This window comes from Sardina pilchardus, chromosome 6 (assembly GCF_963854185.1).
Source record: "Sardina pilchardus chromosome 6, fSarPil1.1, whole genome shotgun sequence".
NCBI classification, from domain to species: Eukaryota; Metazoa; Chordata; class Actinopteri; order Clupeiformes; family Clupeidae; genus Sardina; species Sardina pilchardus.
Window position 1 is genome coordinate 6,645,129 of NC_084999.1, and position 18,644 is coordinate 6,663,772.

Below are 18,644 nucleotides of genomic sequence, written 5' to 3' on the forward strand. Positions count from 1 at the left end.
ACACACTAAATAATTTAACCATTGAAACTACTCAACTATTTAACTGTTCAACCGTTCCAACTGTCAGTTATCATCAACTATGCCCCCAGTCAACTTTATGAAACCTCCACCTACCTAGCAACCAGCATAGCAACCACTAAAATTAAGCGTTTATGACAGTTTCTATAGCAACCAACATGATTATACTGCAGTAACTTTTTTTATTCCTCGTAGTGGCCACCATGGATATCCTAGCAACAAATGTTTCAAAATAAAAGTCCTCACTAGCAAGTTAGCTAGTTAGCATTGTTAGCATAGTTAGCATTTTTATCATAACTGCTAGAAATCATCAACCAAATTAGCTAATCAACCAGGTTAGCATTGTTAGCATAGTTAGCATTGTTATCATAGTTAGCATTTTTAGCATAACTGCTGGAAATCATCAACAAAGTTAGATAATCAACCTGGTTAGCATTGTTAACATAGTTAGCATTTCAATTTAACATTATTGCTAGAAATCATTAGCTAAGTTACACTATCAACTCTCTTTAAACTATGCAACCACCATGTTTACCCTAGCTACATCTTAGTAGCCATATCTACATTATCTATCTATACATTTTTGCATTTTCATGCACTGGTAATTCCTTGGAATTGCATTTCTAGTTTTTTTTTGTTGTTGTTGCTTGAATAAGGAAGGGAAAACAGAAGTTGATCTCAAGTCACGTTCATACAAACTCCTCAAACAATAAATCTGCCCTCTTCTGATCTTCCACCTGCTAGATGACTATCTCACTTGTGACACATACTATGTTTACTCGTAACTTCTCACACTTTTTCTTCAGTAGCATTCACTTACTTTGTCGTAGATTCAAAGTTGCCATATCCATATTCCACCATCCCAATCCAGTACTTTTCTCCGTCTATTGCAAGCTCCGTCATGTACGCCTGGAGAAGTAGTATATTAACTACAGGCCACTTTAAAAAGTCTTGTATTTTTCACATGCATGTGTTTCTTTGCGATGCCATGTCAAAGGTTTCAATCAAAAATCTCATGTTCACACAGAACTCTTACCATCTCCATCAAAGTGTTAGGGACAAACAGGTATCCCTGTTGCTCAATGCATCTCTGCTGTGCACTGTTCCAGTTGGTTTTCTCAGTCGACATGTAGTAGCAGTGGTCTTCAAAGTGCGACCAGCCATCGTGACAGCCCCTTGCTGTTGTGAAAAGAAACACAAATACATAGAAAGACTTCCAAGCACAGACCACATAATGAGAGACTATTCCTTATTCTGAGACATGGTGGTGAATATCAGAAAACATAATAAACAACACCGATGCAAAATTAGGAAGCTGTATGGTCTGTACATTCCAATACAGTACATTCAATCTATATGCACTTCTGCTTCTTGTTTACATACTGTAATAATCAATATATTATGTAATATTAACAATTATAACTATATGTACCGCATAGCGGTACACAATATGACCGCTGCTCAGTTCTGCGATGACGCTTGTCAACTGTCCTGTAGTTCCTATTTGTGCAGTTTATATGCATATATCTCCTGTGTGTCTGTGTTTGGATGTGTGTGTGTGTGTGTGTGTGTGTGTGTGTGTGTGTGTGCGTTTGTGTATGTGTGTGTGCATAAGTGTGTGTGTGTGTGTGTGTGCGGAATCTGTGGATGTGTGTTTATCTGTGCGTGTGTGTGCGTACGTATGTGTGAGTGCGACAGTATCATTATTAACCAGCAATATTTTTTACCATGGGGGTGCAAATCACAAATTACCGGTTATAGGCTAAGTCGATGCTGGCCCTTGAGACCAACATACCATAAACATTTCGTCATCCTCCGCGCCTCGGTTCTGGTAGGAAAAACTGCATTTTTTGGGTTTCGGGGGGGCCAGCGCGGGGGTGGAGTCAGTAGTGGCCCCCTGGGATCAAACTACATTTTTCCGTAAAAGTCTACTGGGGCTACATGCCCACCAAGTTTCATGTGTTTCGGTGTTACGGTGTACAGTAGATGATGGGGAAAAAAGAATAATAATTTAAAAAAAAAACTTTGACAATCACTATATGACCGCTACGCTAGCTATGCTAGCGGTGGTCATAATGGCCCAATCCCAATGTCCGGACTCACGAACTCAAGGACTTTGGTGCGCGTTCTCGCAAAATTCGTAAGGGTTTAGGGCTGTCCCAATGTCGAATTACAACGGGCGGGAGGGTTTGAGTACACACTTACCGAGCCCTTTCCGTGAGTCTGCATCGGTGCAGACTTAACCTAAGGGAATTACCCACAGTTCAAAGTGTTGTGACGTTTACCGCGGAGATCATAGAAAAATCCGGAAATGAAGGTAAACAACAGCACGCACGACACACGTGCATGGTGCAAATGTTAGCAACGTCTTTGTTAGTAAACATCGCCAAGGTACATGTGATCTCGTGTGCTGTCCCAATCCCAAAATACCTATCTGAGCCCATGTGGCCTCACACACTCACTCACTTAGCACCTGAAATCAATTAAGTCTGTGAGTCCTTAGTTCTAGTCTTTAGGGCTGACATTGGGATTGGGCCAATAACAACCTACAACTCAACACTGCTAAGATCAAGGAGATGGTGGTGGATTTCCGCAGGTCTAAGCCTGCTCTGCAGTCAGTTTCCATTGAGGGAGTCAGTGTGGAGGTGATAAACTCTTACAAGTATCTGGGGATACACCTGGACAATAAACTGGACTGGTCAGCCAACACCCAAGCACTCTACAAGAAAGGGTAGAGCCGACCGTACTTCCTGAGGAGGCTGCGGTCCTTTAATGTCTGCAGCAAGCTCCTCTAGATGTTTTAGCAGTCTGTTGTTGCCAGCGTCCTCGTCTATGCTGTGTTGTTTTGGGGAGGAAGCGCTAAGAAGAGGGATGCTGGGTGACTGGGCAGGCCGGTATGGAAAGCTGGCTCTGTCGTGGGCACTGAACTGGAGTGCATCACTTCATAATCAGAAAAAGGACCCTGAACAAACTGTTCTACATTTTGGACAATGACTATCATCCACTCCACAGCACTATCGCAAAGCAGAAGAGCATGATCAGCTCAAGACTATGCACACTGCCAAGCTCAACTGACAGACTGAGGAAGCCATTTGTCCCCAAGGGCCAAGGCCATACAACTCTACAATGCTTCAAAAAAGGGAAGAGGAGAGAGAGGAAGGCTGTGGCCTACTGGTTAGGGCTTTGAGCTTGTATCCGGAGGGTTGCCGGTTCAATCCCCGATCAGTCCACGGCTGAAGTGTCCTTGAGCAAGGCACCTAACCCCTTACTGCTCCCCGAGCGCTGCTGGTTGGGCAGGCAGCTCACTGCTCTGGGTATATGATTCACCTCACTGTGTGTTCACTGTGTGCTGTGTGTGTTCACTACTTTGGTTGAATTGGGTTAGATGCAGAGAATGAATTTCCCTCACAGGATCAGAAAAGGATAAATTCTTTCTATGTTGTGGGGATGTTTCTCTTCAGCAGGGACTGGGCAATTGGTCAGGATAGAAGGGAAAATGGATGCTGCCAAGTACACCCAAATTCTTGAGGAAAACCTGTGTCCCTCTGCTAGACAGCTGAAGATGGGCAGGTCATTCGCCTTCCAACACGACAATGATCCTAAACATACTGCTAAAAGAACAAAGCAGTGGCTTAAGTATAGGATGGTGAATATCCTTGAGTGGCAAAGTCAGAGCCCTGACTTAAATCCTATAGAAAATCTGTGGATTGACTTGAAGAGAGCAGTCCATCGCCGTTCCTTACAGACTTTGACTGGATTTTTACAATTCTGCACGGAAGATTGGTCAATTATTCCCCAATCTAGGTGTGCAACGCTATAATAGACATATCCAAACAGATTGATGGCTGTAATGAAAGCAAAAGGAAGCTCTACAAAGTATTAAGTCAGGGGTATGATGACTTTCCCAACCCTGTTATTCTAGTTTTTATTTTTTTATTAATTTTCAGAACGGTTGACTTTTTTTTCATTATTTTGATGTTGTACAGCTAAATTTGTAAATAAAACTGGAAAAGATTGTTTTTAAAATGGGTTTTGATTTCAGGCTGTAAGACAAAAAAAGTAACTATTTCAAAAGGGTATGATGACTTTCTATAGGCACTGTATACAGTAGATCATACGACATATCTAAATGTGATGTAGCCAAATGGATTTGGAGCACTGACCATACTGCGTAGACTTAGTTGGGATTGGAGAGTTATGAGACGCTACAGACAGGTAGATCTTGATTTCTTCAACACCTTGGCTCAGCTGAGAGACTGAGAAAACAACAGGGCCAAATTTCAAGAAAGAATTTCAAGAGGGCTGTGGGACAACTATATGTTTATGAATATTTAAATTTTTGAATACAACACAAATGACCATGTATGTGTTGTGTGTGGCAGTGCATTTTGGAACCGTGTAGTCTGAAGGTAGCCTAAGAGACAGGTGTGTAGCAGTAGCCTACATTTACTTCCAGTGACCATCAGTAGGATTAGTAAGAGAAGGATCAAAAGGCCATACAGGACATATGCCACTCCAGTCTGTCTGCCTGAGAGAGAGAGAGAGAGAGAGAGAGAGAGAGAGAGAGAGAGAGAGAGAGAGAGAGAGAGAGAGAGAGAGAGAGAGAGAGAGATCGTTGTCCAACGGTTTCACATGACAGTCATCTACAGGCTGTATTCATAGCACTTGCACATTGCACTTGCAGGCACAGTGTACAGACACTGCCAAGGAATTTTGATAAGCTGTTAAGCACCGTGCAGACCAGGTAGACTAGCTTGATGCTGCTGATTGACCACTTAGTTGCCTTCAGTTGTCTTTGTGGCAAAAAAGCATGGCTTTTTTAACATTTTCTCACCACTCTTGCTCAGCAACTCACCAATTAAACTCACAATGGAACAATTTAGGGATTAGGCTACCAAGGTGCAAGATTTGAAATTAGAAATCACCTTGTGTCCTAGTTGGGCTAAAAGGGCAGAGCATTTCTAATCAGATTTAAATCCAAATACATCACCTACCTTTGAGAGGAACCAGTTTTGGGTCATGATGAAGTTTTTCTGTATCTGATGAGCTGAATCTGTCATCTGGTACACTCTCCATGACTAAAAAAGGATATTTTCATACCAGGTCATGTTTCAAATCAATGTTTCTTTGATCGCCATACAGTTTACAGTATAAAGCAATGTCCATGGGCATGAAATTCATCAGAACTCTGACAGAGTTGACTGAAAACAAACAATTGGAAATTGGCCTCATGGAATGATTAACTTCACTTTGAACATTAACTTCAAAATGGTGAGTCTATTCTGATTTCTACAATCTGTGGAAATGTAGTTTATGTAATGTGTAAGGTTTGATCAGTTTGGGAATGATTTCAGAAGCATTTGAGTTCATCTGAATTATGTGTGAACATAATTCATTGTGTTACATTATGTTCATTATATTACATTTGAATATTTTAGACACATGAAAACATATATAAATTATCCTATAATGTCTTAAAGTGTAATTTATCTTTCGATAAATGACCCTAGCAACGGATATGTATTTTATGATATAGAATTGTGTCATAAAAATACATGCAATTGATGAAATGTCATGGCTCTGGTCAACAGAGGCGGACATTCCTGGTTCCAAAGGGTCCAGCCATATATTCTTTCTACCTGTGCACTCAACACAGGGGATATCACTAATTATCCGATCTACCTGCCTGCTCATTAGGATGAGCTGGTTTCCAAAATGGTTGGATCAAATACTTAGCAGGACTTTTACTCTCTGAACCTGGGATGTCCACCTCAAACAGATAGTTGATAGAATTTTACACTCTTAGACACTGTATGAAACAGACACAAAAATAGTGCTTTTGACCCACATATCTTGGAAAGCAAATAACACGCACATATGTGTCTGTGCAAAACTATGCCTCACCAAAAAAAAAACCAAACAAACAATTAAGAAAAGCAATGTTGATATTCTGAACATCATTTCAAAGACACAGAACCCTGTAAAGGAATACTTGTCACTCACCACCCGATTTTACATGCATCCACTCCCAGTCTGCGTGTCCCTAGCTGTGTGATGTACCTGGGCCACAGTGGAATCAATATGCCACTGTTGTCTTTATGTCCTGACCCCAATCAGCCCACTCTTCCACAGAACTGGACGTGTCACAGGTCCCTTGCCAAAGTCGTAGGTGGTGAGATAAGGTAAATTGGGAGGTAAAATGGGACAAATTTAATTTTAGACCTTTATCTCTTTAAATATTAGCTGCCAATCAGAAAACATGTAATTATATTGTTACTACACTACACAGATTAAAAACATCAGGGGACCCAATACTTGCAAGGTGGAATCAATATGTCAGTGTTGTCCTTATGTCCTGACCCCAATCAGCCCACTCTTCCACAGAACTGTACTTGTCACAGGTGACCCGGTCCCTTGTTGCCAAAGTGGTAAAGCTGTTGTGCCACAGTAGCGAAGACATTAGGGCCTTATTGTGTGCAGTGCATTATGTGTGTGGTGTGTGTGTGTGTGTGTGTGTGTTTTTGTAAACATAGTTTGCACTCTGATTTAGTGACTGTTTCACTGTGTGCATCAATTGTAGTGGGTTTTATTGTGACTATTATTCTTTTCTGCCTTGACTTGGACATCTGCTTATGGACAAACCTGGCAACCTACTTCTTGTTTTAACCCATGCCCATATTTGGACTGTGTCTTCTCCTCAGCTATTGTGAGTGAACTGTTCAAATTGAACTTATAAACCTATAAACGAGGGCAAGATGCAGCTAACTTGAGTTAATGGAACGGCTTCAGCCTCAAGCGAAAGTCTACGCTCTTTCTGTTAAGCGCGGCCTTCTTTAGCGAGGTTGGTGGAATTACCCCCCTGCTCTGATGACTTTTGCTCTCTATCAGATGTAAAGTCGGCTGTGATGGGTTTTTGTCTTGGCAACTTGCTTCTGCCCTCTGTTGGTCACACAGTGCTACTACAACAGTATCACAAGCAGCAGCATTATTCAGCCAGAGAGGTCTGAACATGCTGTATCCAGCCCACCGATGACACTGATGCACAACCCTGATCACGCCAAAGATCATTAAGGGCGGAGCAAGATACTTCATGAGAAGCCACTTCCTGGAACCAGAATCGCAAGAGGGGGTGGTAAAAAAAAAAACCCTTTATGCAGAGCAGAGGCAACAACTTTTCCATTGAAGTTTATGGGCATGACACACCCCTTTATGCAGAGGAAGTGATCCCCGTTTTGCGCCCATAGACATGAACTACGACGAAGTATCTTGCTCCGCCCTTAATGATCTTTGATCACACTAAACAAGATGATCTGATCAGCCCTGGCAGAAGCTACATCTTGTGGTGCCTATAATGGCCTTACTGGGTCTCTGGGGAGAATGCATTTACTGCACAAGCCAACATGGATATCAACACTGCCCTACCCAGGCAGTATGATGTACACGCTATTAGTATAGTATATATAGTATAGTATAGTATATGTATATCCTTTTTTGATCCCGTGAGGGAAATTCGTTCTCTGCATTTAACCCAATTTAACCGAATTAGTGAACACGCACGGCACACAGTGAACACACAGCGAGGTGAATCACACACTAACCCAGAGCAGTGAGCTCTATTAGAGTGGGCATTATGATGTACTTGTATTTTGTAACTGGTTTTCCATTCAGTTTATTTCTGTTTAGATCCACGACAACAAAGCTGCTTCAAGAGGTGACCGGAGAGCAAATTGTAGAGAGTAGATACTTAAAAATTGTTTTGTTTAAGGCAGTTACTCCTGTCAGCTATATTAATCATAATAGGGGTGCATCGTTGCTGCTTCTTCTGTTAATAATGCCACATGCTGCTATAACTGTGCATTCACACCGAAACCGTCAAAAGAGTCAAAATCGCTGGTGAAGCTCATAGCCCGACGCTCAACTCAGTTCAGCGTTGAAAGCTTCAAAGCCAAGACGTGAAACATTCGAACCAACCACAAGCAGCAATCCTCCGAGTTTGACATTCTAATTGGTTGACGCCGAACCGTGTCACAGCTAATTACCATAAAGTTAACTGAGGCTCAACTTTATTTTGACGCCCGTGAAGCTCATGAAGCCACGCTCACGCCCGGAACGCTTTTGAAGCCGGTAACGCCGACTCTCCATAGGAAATGAATGATTTCCGGCGCTCTTGAAGCTTTTGAAGCTCTTGGTGTGAACGCACAGTAATCCAGTGGAGAGAGAGGCAGGGGTAACGGCTGACGACTTTAATGGCATAGGCGTAGAAATCACAACAGGGGAGAGTTGCACAGAAACACCCCGATACGGCATCATCACAGATTACAGCTTGATTGCGGAGACAGTCTGTGTTTCGTACAGGGAAGCGGCTGACAGGCAGCGGTGCTTTGCGGTGCGTTGCCCATCAGTCTGCACCTTTCACGCGGAATACGTCACTTCAGTCCTCATCGCTGCCGAGCGCTAACGGGTCAAAGTCCGGGTCGTCTTCGTCCAGGTCCAAATCGTCGATGTCCTGGAAGAGGGACTCGTCCACCTCCACGCTGTTCCCAGCTGAATAGGAGCATAGAGAGTAGTGTTACATTACATTACATTTGGCTGACGCTTTTTAACCAAAGTCACTTACAGCACAGTAAACATTTTAAGCTTTTTAAAGCAATTCTAACAACAATTGCTGTAGGAACATTTTAAAAAGGTAGAGTGCAGCAAGAATACTGAAAAATGAAGAATGAAAAACAATAAGGAAAATTCTAAAAAGGTAAAGAGTGCTGTAAGAATACGCTCATACTGTATGTTTTCCAGGGAAGCCGGGTGTGTTTGAACCTGCCACTATTGCTAATGTAATTAGTGTTAGGGTTGGGTGTTGCACCTAGTGAGCAACACCCAAATACAATGCAAGTGCATTAGCAATAGTGGCAGGTTCAAACACACCTGGCTTCGCCGGAAAACAAACGAGCGTATTAGAGCCTTTAGTGCAAGTAGCGAATTGTCCGCAGTGGGAACGCGGCTGGGAATGACCGCCTCCTTCTTGCCCCTGTCGAGGTTGCCATGGTCGTGGACACCTCAACAGGTGGTGGTAAGTCAAGGATCAGCAAGTTGTAAGTAGTGCTAGACTATGGGTGCCTCTCATTCGTCTTTTATACATCCTCCCTTCCTTCCTCGGTCCTCGTCCTCACTGATCTACATAAAGAATGATGGGGCGGCGACAATGGGTTAGTGTCTATCCAGTGATAGTTATAGATCAGCGGGAGCGAGCCTGGAGGACCGAGTGTCGAGGACCGAGGAGAGATGTTGAGAGGCACCCGGTGTGTTACGCACGCTGGCTGACTAGACGTTCACTACACAACAGCAGCAGTGGGAGCGAGCCTGGAGGACCGAGCGTAGAGGACCGAGGAGAGATGTTGAGAGGCACCCGGTGTGTTACGCACGCTGACTAGACGCTCACTACACAACAGCAGCAGGACATGTGGCTAGTTAATTATTCAACACAAGGTGGGATTCCATACCGTCCTCCAGAAACTGGATATCTGACGTGTCGAGATTGTGGTCTGTTTCAAATAACTGTTTTCCTGTTGGTGATAAACACATACACACAGTACATACAAATAAACGGTTATTGGGAGATTTTTTTTTTTTTTTTTTTTAAACACCTTCAAATTCACACAAATGCTATCATGCACAAAATAAAAACAATGAACATTTAGCCACGTGATGTTGATGTCATGATACAATGTCCAAAAACTGAATGTGCTTGTAATAAGTCTAATTAAAAGGGACTTCACATTAACGTAATAAATATAATGCACAGCAAAATATCAAGTCAGACTGAAACTGTTCAATTAATGAACAAATACAGTGAAGATGTTTTTCTGGTGATGTTTCCCTAAGATTATAGTTACCTGGGGGGTATTTCACAAAACCAAGATAGGGGATTTAGACAGGCTTACTGGGTTATCCTGGATGAATTTACCCTTGACTCGGTTTCACAAAAGAGATGCTACATAAGTTGCCATGGGAATTTATACTTGGAAGCTAGCCTGCTCCCGACCAGGCTAACAGCCAAGCTAAGTTAATTCTAATGGTAATTACATTATCTGATTGGTTCTGCTAGCTGTCATTCAAATAAGACCTGCATGCGATTTTTGAAACAGCTGTATTCCATTTAATATACTATTTGCTACTTGCATTTACTCGCAAAACACAACAGAATGTCTGCCCAATACCATATAGATATCATTTAAATTATGGTGGCCTTATAATTAATAACAAAATCGTTGTTTGCGTCTTTTTTGACCGACGTTTGATGAATAGCCTACTGATTGGAAGTGGAGGGGACAGTTTTCGAGTTTTCAACTAATTCGGTTTTAAGACTAAATAAAGATATATATTGTCATACTTTGTGCATCTTTGCGGTGGCAAGCGCTTTCCTAATGACGTTGCGTGCCGAGACAAGGAAGCTCTCACACGTGGGTACATACGTACATTTGCATTCAGTTGGTCTGCCACACCTACTCACGCTATGTAACAGAAATAATCATGATTCCCCATCCAAAAAAGTAAAACTTTACCTCGTTGTTAGTCTATATCAAAAGCGGATGTTTACTTTGTGTGCAAGACGCTATTTTTCGCGTCTTTTTTATTCCAACCGTGAGTTATTTGGGGGAGAAACGAGAACGCGCACACATACCGAATAACTTACCACTGGCTTGACCTAGCCGCCTCAACTCATCTGCGCTCAGCATTAGTGAAACGTATTTAGCATGTTTACTTTGACCAGGCTTGGTCAACCGCGTGTGATGTCACTTATCTTGGATCTACTTACTCTGGTTTTGTGAAATAGGCCCCTGAGGGGTGTTTCACAAAAGCAGAATTAAGACATCCAAGATAAGGGCTAAAGCAAGGCTTGACATAGCGTTGTTTGGTCATCCCTGCTCAACTCGTTCCACTAACGCCAATCCAGGATGAATAGGAGCGGCTACTGTATGTCAAGCCAGGTGTAAGTAATTCAGGATATGTGCGCATTCTCATTTCTCCCTCAAATAACTCACTGTTGGAATAAAAAAGACGTGGAAAATAGCATCATTCACACAAAGTGAACAACCGCTTTAGATATAGACTAACAGTGAAGTAAAGTTTTACTTTTTTGAATGGGGAATCATGACTATTTCTGTAACATAGCGGGAGTAGGTGAGACCAACTGAATGCAATTTACGTATTTTACCGATGGTTGAGTGCTTCCTGGTTTTGGCAACGCAACGTCATTAAGAAAGCGCTTGCCACTGCAAAGATGCACAAAGTATCACTATACAGGTATATAGATCTTTATTTTGTCATCAGATAATATAATTACCATTAGAATGAACTAAGCTTGGCTGTTAGCCTGGTCAGGACCAGGCTACAGTAGGTGCAGAGAATGAATTCTCATGGCAATTTAAGTGCCATCTCTTCTGTAAAACCGAGTCAAGGCTAAATGCATCCAAACTAACCAAAGAAATCCCAGCTTAATCCCTTATCTACTGTAGGTTTTGTGAAATACCCCTCTGGTGATGTTTCCCTAGATTAGAGTTACCTGGTGAGGTTTCTCTACGATTACAGTTACCTGGTGATGCTTCCTTAAGATCAGTTACCTGTGAGTTTGTTCTTCCCCGTCTGCTCTTCCTCTTTCTGTCTCTTCTTCCTGATCTCCGCCATGTCTTGCTCAAAGCCTGCCTTCCACGACAGGAAGTTCTCGATGGTCACCACTGTACCCTGGAAGGCTTTCTATTGAGCGCACACGCCCACAGACATACAGACACACAGACACACACACGCACATCAGCAACACCAGTGCAACACCAACCCGAGCCATCACACAAAGGGCAAGAAGTGTGTGCTTTTTGGGGGAGTTAACAGAAATGAAGGTCAGGCTGACAAACAACTAAGGTGTTTTGTGCAACCGGCCCCTGAAATAGATACATTTGCAATCTTTCCCACAGGACACCCAAAAGCTTTCCTTAATGACTTATAATTGCCAAACAAGGCGTGTGGACATCTGTCCTTTGACATTTCACAGACCCATCAAAAAACATGTTCCATCTTTGATTTTGTTCGAACCTTCTCAGCTTCCTCTAACTCCTTCTCCGCCTGCAGCCTGGCCTCCTCTTCCCTGCTCTTGATCTGGTCCACGATTTCATTGAGTTTCTCCTGCACAGCAGTGACTAATGTGAATATCATCACCATCCCAAGGTTCTCCTCTGCCTGCAACACAAAGACAACACAAAACGTTTACAAAGTAATTCATGAAGGTGAACAAGATCAAGTAAACCATGGATATGGTGTACAGTAGATGACGACGCAACGCAGCAAATGGTTGCTGGAATGCTGAAATCTTGTTAGGCACAGAACCAATGAATTCAAACAGACAGATGTGCATGGTTACCAGGAAATATGGCATAGAAGCAGAGATGACATTCCAAAACACTACATAAGAATGCATTAGTTGCTGTTAGCTGTTAGAGACTGCTGTCAGTGACAACCATTTAGTTGTACACAGCCAATGCTACAATTCTATCGCACTTCAACCAAGATTAACATAAAAAGATGATTGAGCACAGCGAGGAGAGGGGGCACACCATTACCATTTACCCTTTTATTTACTTTTTCCTTTCATTATTCAATGTTTTGTCTTTATACCAATATTAATATAAAGTTGATTATTAACATGGTATACCTAGCCTGGCTAACGCCTCCCACTTCTCAAATGAGACGTGGTCTGGCAACCAGACGTTCATTTTCTCGTATTTGAAAAAATGCCCAGATCCGTTCATTGGGCGCCACGGATGTCAATCAAATGCGTCTCTGCATAGCTCTTCATGGTCTTGCTTTCTCCCCTGTTCTGTGATTGGCCTCCGACATCAGGCGAACATGGGGGCGTTAGTTTCCAGACTGCCTTAGCAGCGTGAAAGAAATCACCGCGCAAGGCAGTATGGGAAACCCAGGCTATGGTATACCTGTAACTTTGCCAATAATTACGTTTCATGCCAGAAAGAAAGAAAGAACGAGAATGATTCATGCCAGAAAGAAAGAAAGAACGAGAGAGAGAGAGAGAGAGAGAGAGAGAGAGAGAGAGAGAGAGAGAGAGAGAGAGAGAGAGAGAGAGAGAGAGAGAGACCTGCTGTTGTAGTAAACTGAGGACTTCCTCTGCGTCCGAATCCTCCAGGTTCTCCTGTGCGTGGATCTCCCAGAGGGGAGGCTCATCCGGATATTTCTCCACATAAGTGAACTTTAATGTCACTTCCACCGCTGGTGAAGCACAAGACACATTCACATTACCTCACACCAAGATCACATCAGATGCTCTCAGACAAACCAACACACTGGGGGAAAAAAAGAAGAAGAAGAAAAAAAAAACCACAATATGCTAACAAAAAGTCTGGGCTTAAGTTAGCTTAAACTTTGTTATAAAATTCTGCAACTGAACTGTGTGCTTTTGATCTTCATAAACAAAGTCTGCTAGACAGGCAACAGCCTGGACAACATAAGGAGATATTGGCCTGTCCTTCAAATCTATAAAAATACACACAAAAAACAAACAAAACAAAACAGAAAAAAATAACGAGCAAGAAATAGATACTTACTTTCGTCATTTTCTCCTGCTTCTGAAGTGACTGTGATGGTGAAGCTTGCTGGATTCTCTGACAGAACTACACAGAAGTGAAGCAGAATAAAACAAAACGTCAGGCTAGTGTGCACGCACAATTACAGGATCAAGTTGGTGTAAGGGATTGGGTGGGGTATTTTCGTCAGTTGCAACTGCCCTCGTAGACAACATTCACACTTTTAGGTCTATGCATTCACATGACACGGCAGATCTCGGAATAAACAGTCGAAAAACAGTGTCTCTCACTTTCCCGAACTATATCAATGTAAATGTTAGCAGCATGCTTGATAACAAGACAAGAGGAGTCTCGCGTAAATTTGCTAATACTGTAGCTAAACAAGGTTACGTATTTAGCTGAATTATGTTTGTTAGAGAGTGTTTAACTTAAGTGTTCTGTTTCTGTAGTTGCTATTTGAGAGGAACTGGCTAGATAGGTAGCTATCTACTGATAGCCATTCTCATCCTGTGCACCTCGGGTACGTTAGCTGGCAGTGCTAACTAGCCCATGCAGTGGTTTGCTTCTTTCTTTGATATTATGTTTACCTGTGTAAGAGTCTGGGTAAATGGACTCTATTGCTTCCAACTCATTCCTCTGCTCCTCTCCGTAGTCTGTCATTTTCTATCACTCCTGTCCATCTATTTAGGACTGACCACGTTACAATCCACAAATGAGTCTTCCCCACTGAGGCCTTCTGAGATCGATTAGATGTGGTATTCGATTGGCTTTGCCTGCAACAGCCTACAGCAGCTCAGTGGCGGCCGGAGTGTTTCATTCCGTTATAAATTGTACATGATGTTCAGTTGAGACTCCCTCATCCACATGACTATTATTGTATTTTTAAAAGTAAGGTTCTAGACAAAACAAAAAAAAGTCAAATTTACAACTGCATGACATTTCTGAAGTTGATTGTTTCGCCTTGATGTAACCACGTGATGCATGTCCTTTGAATTTAAAGTGGTAGACTTGTGTTTTACTGTGGGTGCCACATGGCTCACACTTCCATGGTAGGCTAGATAATTTCCCAAAATTTCCAAGATGAGCCATAAATTACCACATCCTTGTGTTTAACTCAGATTATTCTCAATATATTCCTCATAACCTCTTATTTACATTTGCCTCGATTACCGACTCAGTGACTTCAACAATCTGAACAATCTGATTCATTCATCATTGCTGCAGTCCTCTTGCCATTGAGCCTTGACAGTCAGAATTAGGCCTAGGCCTACTCAAGGGTAAGAATTCAGTTCCTTATTGAACATATGAGAAACTACTTAGATGTCATTAATATTTACATTTACATTTTGTTTGTTTGTGTTTGTGTGTGTGTGTGTGTGTGTGTGTGTGTGTGTGTGTGTGTGTGTGTGTGTGTGTGTGTGTGTGTGTGTGTGTGTGTGTGTGTGTGCGTGCGTGCGTGCGTGCGTGCGTGCGTGCGTGCGTGCGTGCGTGCGTGCGTGCGTGCGTGCGTGTGTGTAGGCTATATGCCACATATATATAGGGAGGCCAACACCTCACATCAACTTCCTGCATTTTTCATGAAGCTACATGAATTTGTGTGCTTTGTGCTTTGGCTCCAATGATAAACAGTAGGCTACTGCAAACCAATTGTTTCTGACTAGGTTATTGGTGAAATACCGTGCACACTGCACACACCTACAGAGGACAACTGGGTCATTTACAGTAGATTGTAGTTTTCCCTATATGGCTGGTTACCTATAGGCCTACGGTAGAGTTAGAGAAAGCCAGTAGAGAGACACAACAACACAACATACTGTAAACATCACCTACATAGACAGACGGGCAGAGAGAGAGAGAGAGAGAGAGAGAGAGAGAGAGAGAGAGAGAGAGAGAGAGAGAGAGAGAGAGAGAGAGAGAGAGAGAGAGAGAGAGAGAGAGAGAATCATATAATGAAATTATGGGTGTGGTGATTAGGCCCCTTTGCATGAGTCAGAGGTGGGAGCCAGATGTAGCCTCTGCAAACATTCAGGACGAGTCTGAACAGGGCACCGGAGCATCAAGCCCCATTCTTTACAGCACACAAATCTTTTTTCTAGCATCAAGCCCCATTCTTTACAGCACACAAATCTTTTTTCTCTGGTTGCAAAACCCATATTGGTTTACTGGTGCACCCAATAATCCACAAACAATATGCACGTATTTGTGTAACATCTTTTTTTATTATACAAATAGTGGGATGTTGATATGATAGTGGTATTTGTTACAAATAATATATTATTGTTATTAATAATAATTATTAATACACACACACACACACACCATTTCATCCCCCCACCACACACATACACACACACACACACACACACACACACACACACACACACACACACACACACCATTTCATCATCAAGTGCGTGAGACCATCCATTATACGCTATAGACAAAAAGTTATTTAATGTTTCATTGCAGAAAGTGCTATTTTTTCCTGATTATTGCACTGTTCTGGATCCATGTAATTCTATCTACCATTGTGTAATGTCCGCATGTATGGCTGTTATTATTATGTCTGTGTGTTTGATATTTGATAGTAACTGTGTGTTACCTGTGCTAGCCCATGACATGACTAGCCCATGAGTCCTGTCTGTGTTTATAAGTATATATTAGTCTCTGACAAACAATTGTTACCTCTCATCTACAGGGTCCCATGATGTAAGGATTTCTGGACATTGCTATTGAGCATTTCTCTGCACACCTCCATTCTCCTATAGTAGGGGAGATTATGTGAAAAATCGTTACGCGGCGGATAGAAGCATGAAATTTGGTAGATATGTTCCTTGGGTGATCCTAAGACATCCTAGAAGGGGTGCCCAAAAATATCTCAAACAGGAAGTGAGATTTTGGAGAAATTCAAAATGGCCGCCAATACAATTGATAGCTGATTCAAAAACTACCTATACAACCTCCTAAAAGCTTGAAATTTGGTGTATATGTTCATTGGGTGATCCTAAGTCATCCTGGAAGATTTCACCAAAATTCTCAAACAGGAAGTGAGGTTTTTGAAAAAGACTAAAAAATACTGCGCTTCCTGTCACAAAATTGGCAGCTACTTCAAAGACTGCCTAAACAACCTCTAAAAAGCTTGAAATTTGGTATACACGTTCCTTGGGTGATCCTAAGACATCCCAGAAGGGGTGCCCAAAAATATCTCAAACAGGAAGTGAGATTTTGGAGAAATTCAAAATGGCCGCCAATACAATTGAAAGCTGATTCAAAAACTACCTATACAACCTCCTAAAAGCTTGAAATTTGGTGTAGATGTTCATTGGGTGATCCTAAGTCATCCTGGAAGATTTCACCAAAATTCTCAAACAGGAAGTGAGGTTTTTGAAAAAAACTAAAAAATACTGCGCTTCCTGCCACAAAATTGGCAGCTAATTCAAAGACTGCCTAAACAACCTCTAAAAAGCTTGACATTTGGTATACATGTTCCTTGGGTGATCCTAAGACACACCAGAAGGGGTGCCCAAAAATATCTCAAACAGGAAGTGAGATTTGAAGAAATTAAAAATGGCAGCCAATACAATTGATGCGGATTCCAGCTAGTTCAAAGACCATCTAAACAACCCCTAAAAAGCCTGAAAGTTGTTCATTGGGTTATCCTAAGACATCCTAGAAGGAGTGTCCAATATGTCTCTAACAGGAAGTGAGTTTTTAAAGAAATTGAAAAAGGCAGTGCTGCTCGCCACAAAATTGTCAGCTATTTCAAATGCCACCTAATTAACCTCTAATAAACTTGAAATTTGGTGTTCCTTGGGTGATCCTAAAGGCTCTTCTCATTCATCTTTTTATATCATCCCTTCCTTCCTTCCTAGATAAAGAATGATGGGGCAGCAACAATGGGATAGTCTATCTAGTGTTCTTTAGATCAGTGGGAACAAGCCGGAGAACCGAAGAAGGAAGGAAGGATAGATAAAAAAGACAAAATAACCCTTCTAGACATCCTAGAAGGGGTGACCAAAACTATCTCTAACAGGTAGTGAGTTTTTAAAGAAATTGAAAAAGGTTGCGCTAAGGTCGTGCCCGCCACATAATTGTCAGCTAATTCAAAGACCATCTAAACAACCTCTAAAAAGCTTGAAATTGGGTATGTTCCTTGGGTGATCCTAAGACATCCTAGAAGGAATGCCCCAAATATCTAGGGCTATCTAGGGTAAGAAGAACTGTCTTAAAAGAAAATAAATTATGAAAAGAAATACACTATGGCTACCTATATATCCACTAACTATCTCAAGGATACTGTAAACACAGAGAAGCACCTCAGGCAGATCTCATAAAATCATAAAATGATGCACACATGTCCCCTGTAACTTTGTAAGATTACAGTAGTACATTAGTCATAGCCTTCATACGGCATATTTTCATCTATTCACATGCTCCAGCACATTGGCATAATGCTGTGCAAGGCAACCCAGCATCCTGGCATCGGCACTCGGCAGAGAGGCTCAGCTTTGCTGTCACATTAAGAAGTTCTCTACATACTTTCGCTGCCTCTGGTAAAAGTGTCCATAAAGGTGTCCAATAATCATCTAATTTAGTCCATCCATATTTTTTAGGAGAAAGCACTGACTGGATAGCTTGCAGACCTTTGGACCAAATGCTAGCTTGGTACACTGCACTATTTGAATGCTGGATCAGTGCAGCCTGTGTGGTAGGGGTATTTTCCATTGAGAGACATTTTTGAGAAAACAAATTCTTCCTGAGATCATTGAATTTTTCAAGATTGGTTGTCTTATCGTAAAGAACACAAGTGTACCTCTCCAGCAATGCAAATATGTTTGTTTCCTGGCTAAGTAATTGAAAAATATTTAATGTCATAGCAGTGAAGGCACCTGTTACTTCTGGAAATTATTTCCATGCAGCCCATGCTGACTTTTTGCCCTAAAGGTTGTATCACAACCTGAAAAAGAGAGAAAACCTGGGAGAGCCGAACTTGCTCTTTTCCTCAAGGTTTTGAAAACACTACTGATTTGTATTTCCTGA

At 41.9% G+C, this 18,644-nt stretch overlaps 2 protein-coding genes across 2 annotated transcripts; both read right to left on the bottom strand.

Annotated features, from left to right (window-relative positions):
- Window positions 1-858: 858 nt before the first annotated feature.
- On the bottom strand, window positions 859-6,175 carry LOC134082275 (C-type lectin domain-containing protein 88-like; the record flags this gene model as incomplete). The annotated part of the gene is made up of 6 exons (XM_062537923.1): window positions 6,022-6,175; window positions 5,013-5,096; window positions 4,463-4,546; window positions 4,182-4,274; window positions 1,055-1,197; window positions 859-927 (listed from the first exon to the last, which is right to left on the bottom strand). Coding segments are annotated over exons 1-6 (492 nt in total), but the record flags the coding sequence as incomplete, so codon positions are not given.
- Window positions 6,176-8,246: 2,071 nt separating this feature from the next.
- rwdd1 (RWD domain containing 1) lies at window positions 8,247-14,360 on the bottom strand. Its single transcript, XM_062538231.1, has 7 exons — window positions 14,192-14,360; window positions 13,626-13,691; window positions 13,160-13,290; window positions 12,103-12,246; window positions 11,637-11,769; window positions 9,516-9,578; window positions 8,247-8,562 (listed from the first exon to the last, which is right to left on the bottom strand). Exons 1-7 carry the CDS (start codon window positions 14,262-14,264, stop codon window positions 8,450-8,452), a joined length of 723 nt encoding a protein of 240 aa, XP_062394215.1. The 5' UTR covers window positions 14,265-14,360; the 3' UTR covers window positions 8,247-8,449.
- Window positions 14,361-18,644: the final 4,284 nt, after the last annotated feature.

Coding starts and splice junctions, on each gene's coding strand:
- rwdd1 (XM_062538231.1), bottom strand. CDS start 14,264: ATGACAGACTACGGAGAGGAGCAGAGGAATGAGTTGGAAGCAATAGAG. Junction 13,692..14,191: donor TTACCCAGACTCTTACACAG/GTAAACATAATA, acceptor ACTTCTGTGTAG/TTCTGTCAGAGAATCCAGCA. Junction 12,247..13,159: donor TCAGTTTACTACAACAGCAG/GTCTCTCTCTCT, acceptor TTTGTGTTGCAG/GCAGAGGAGAACCTTGGGAT.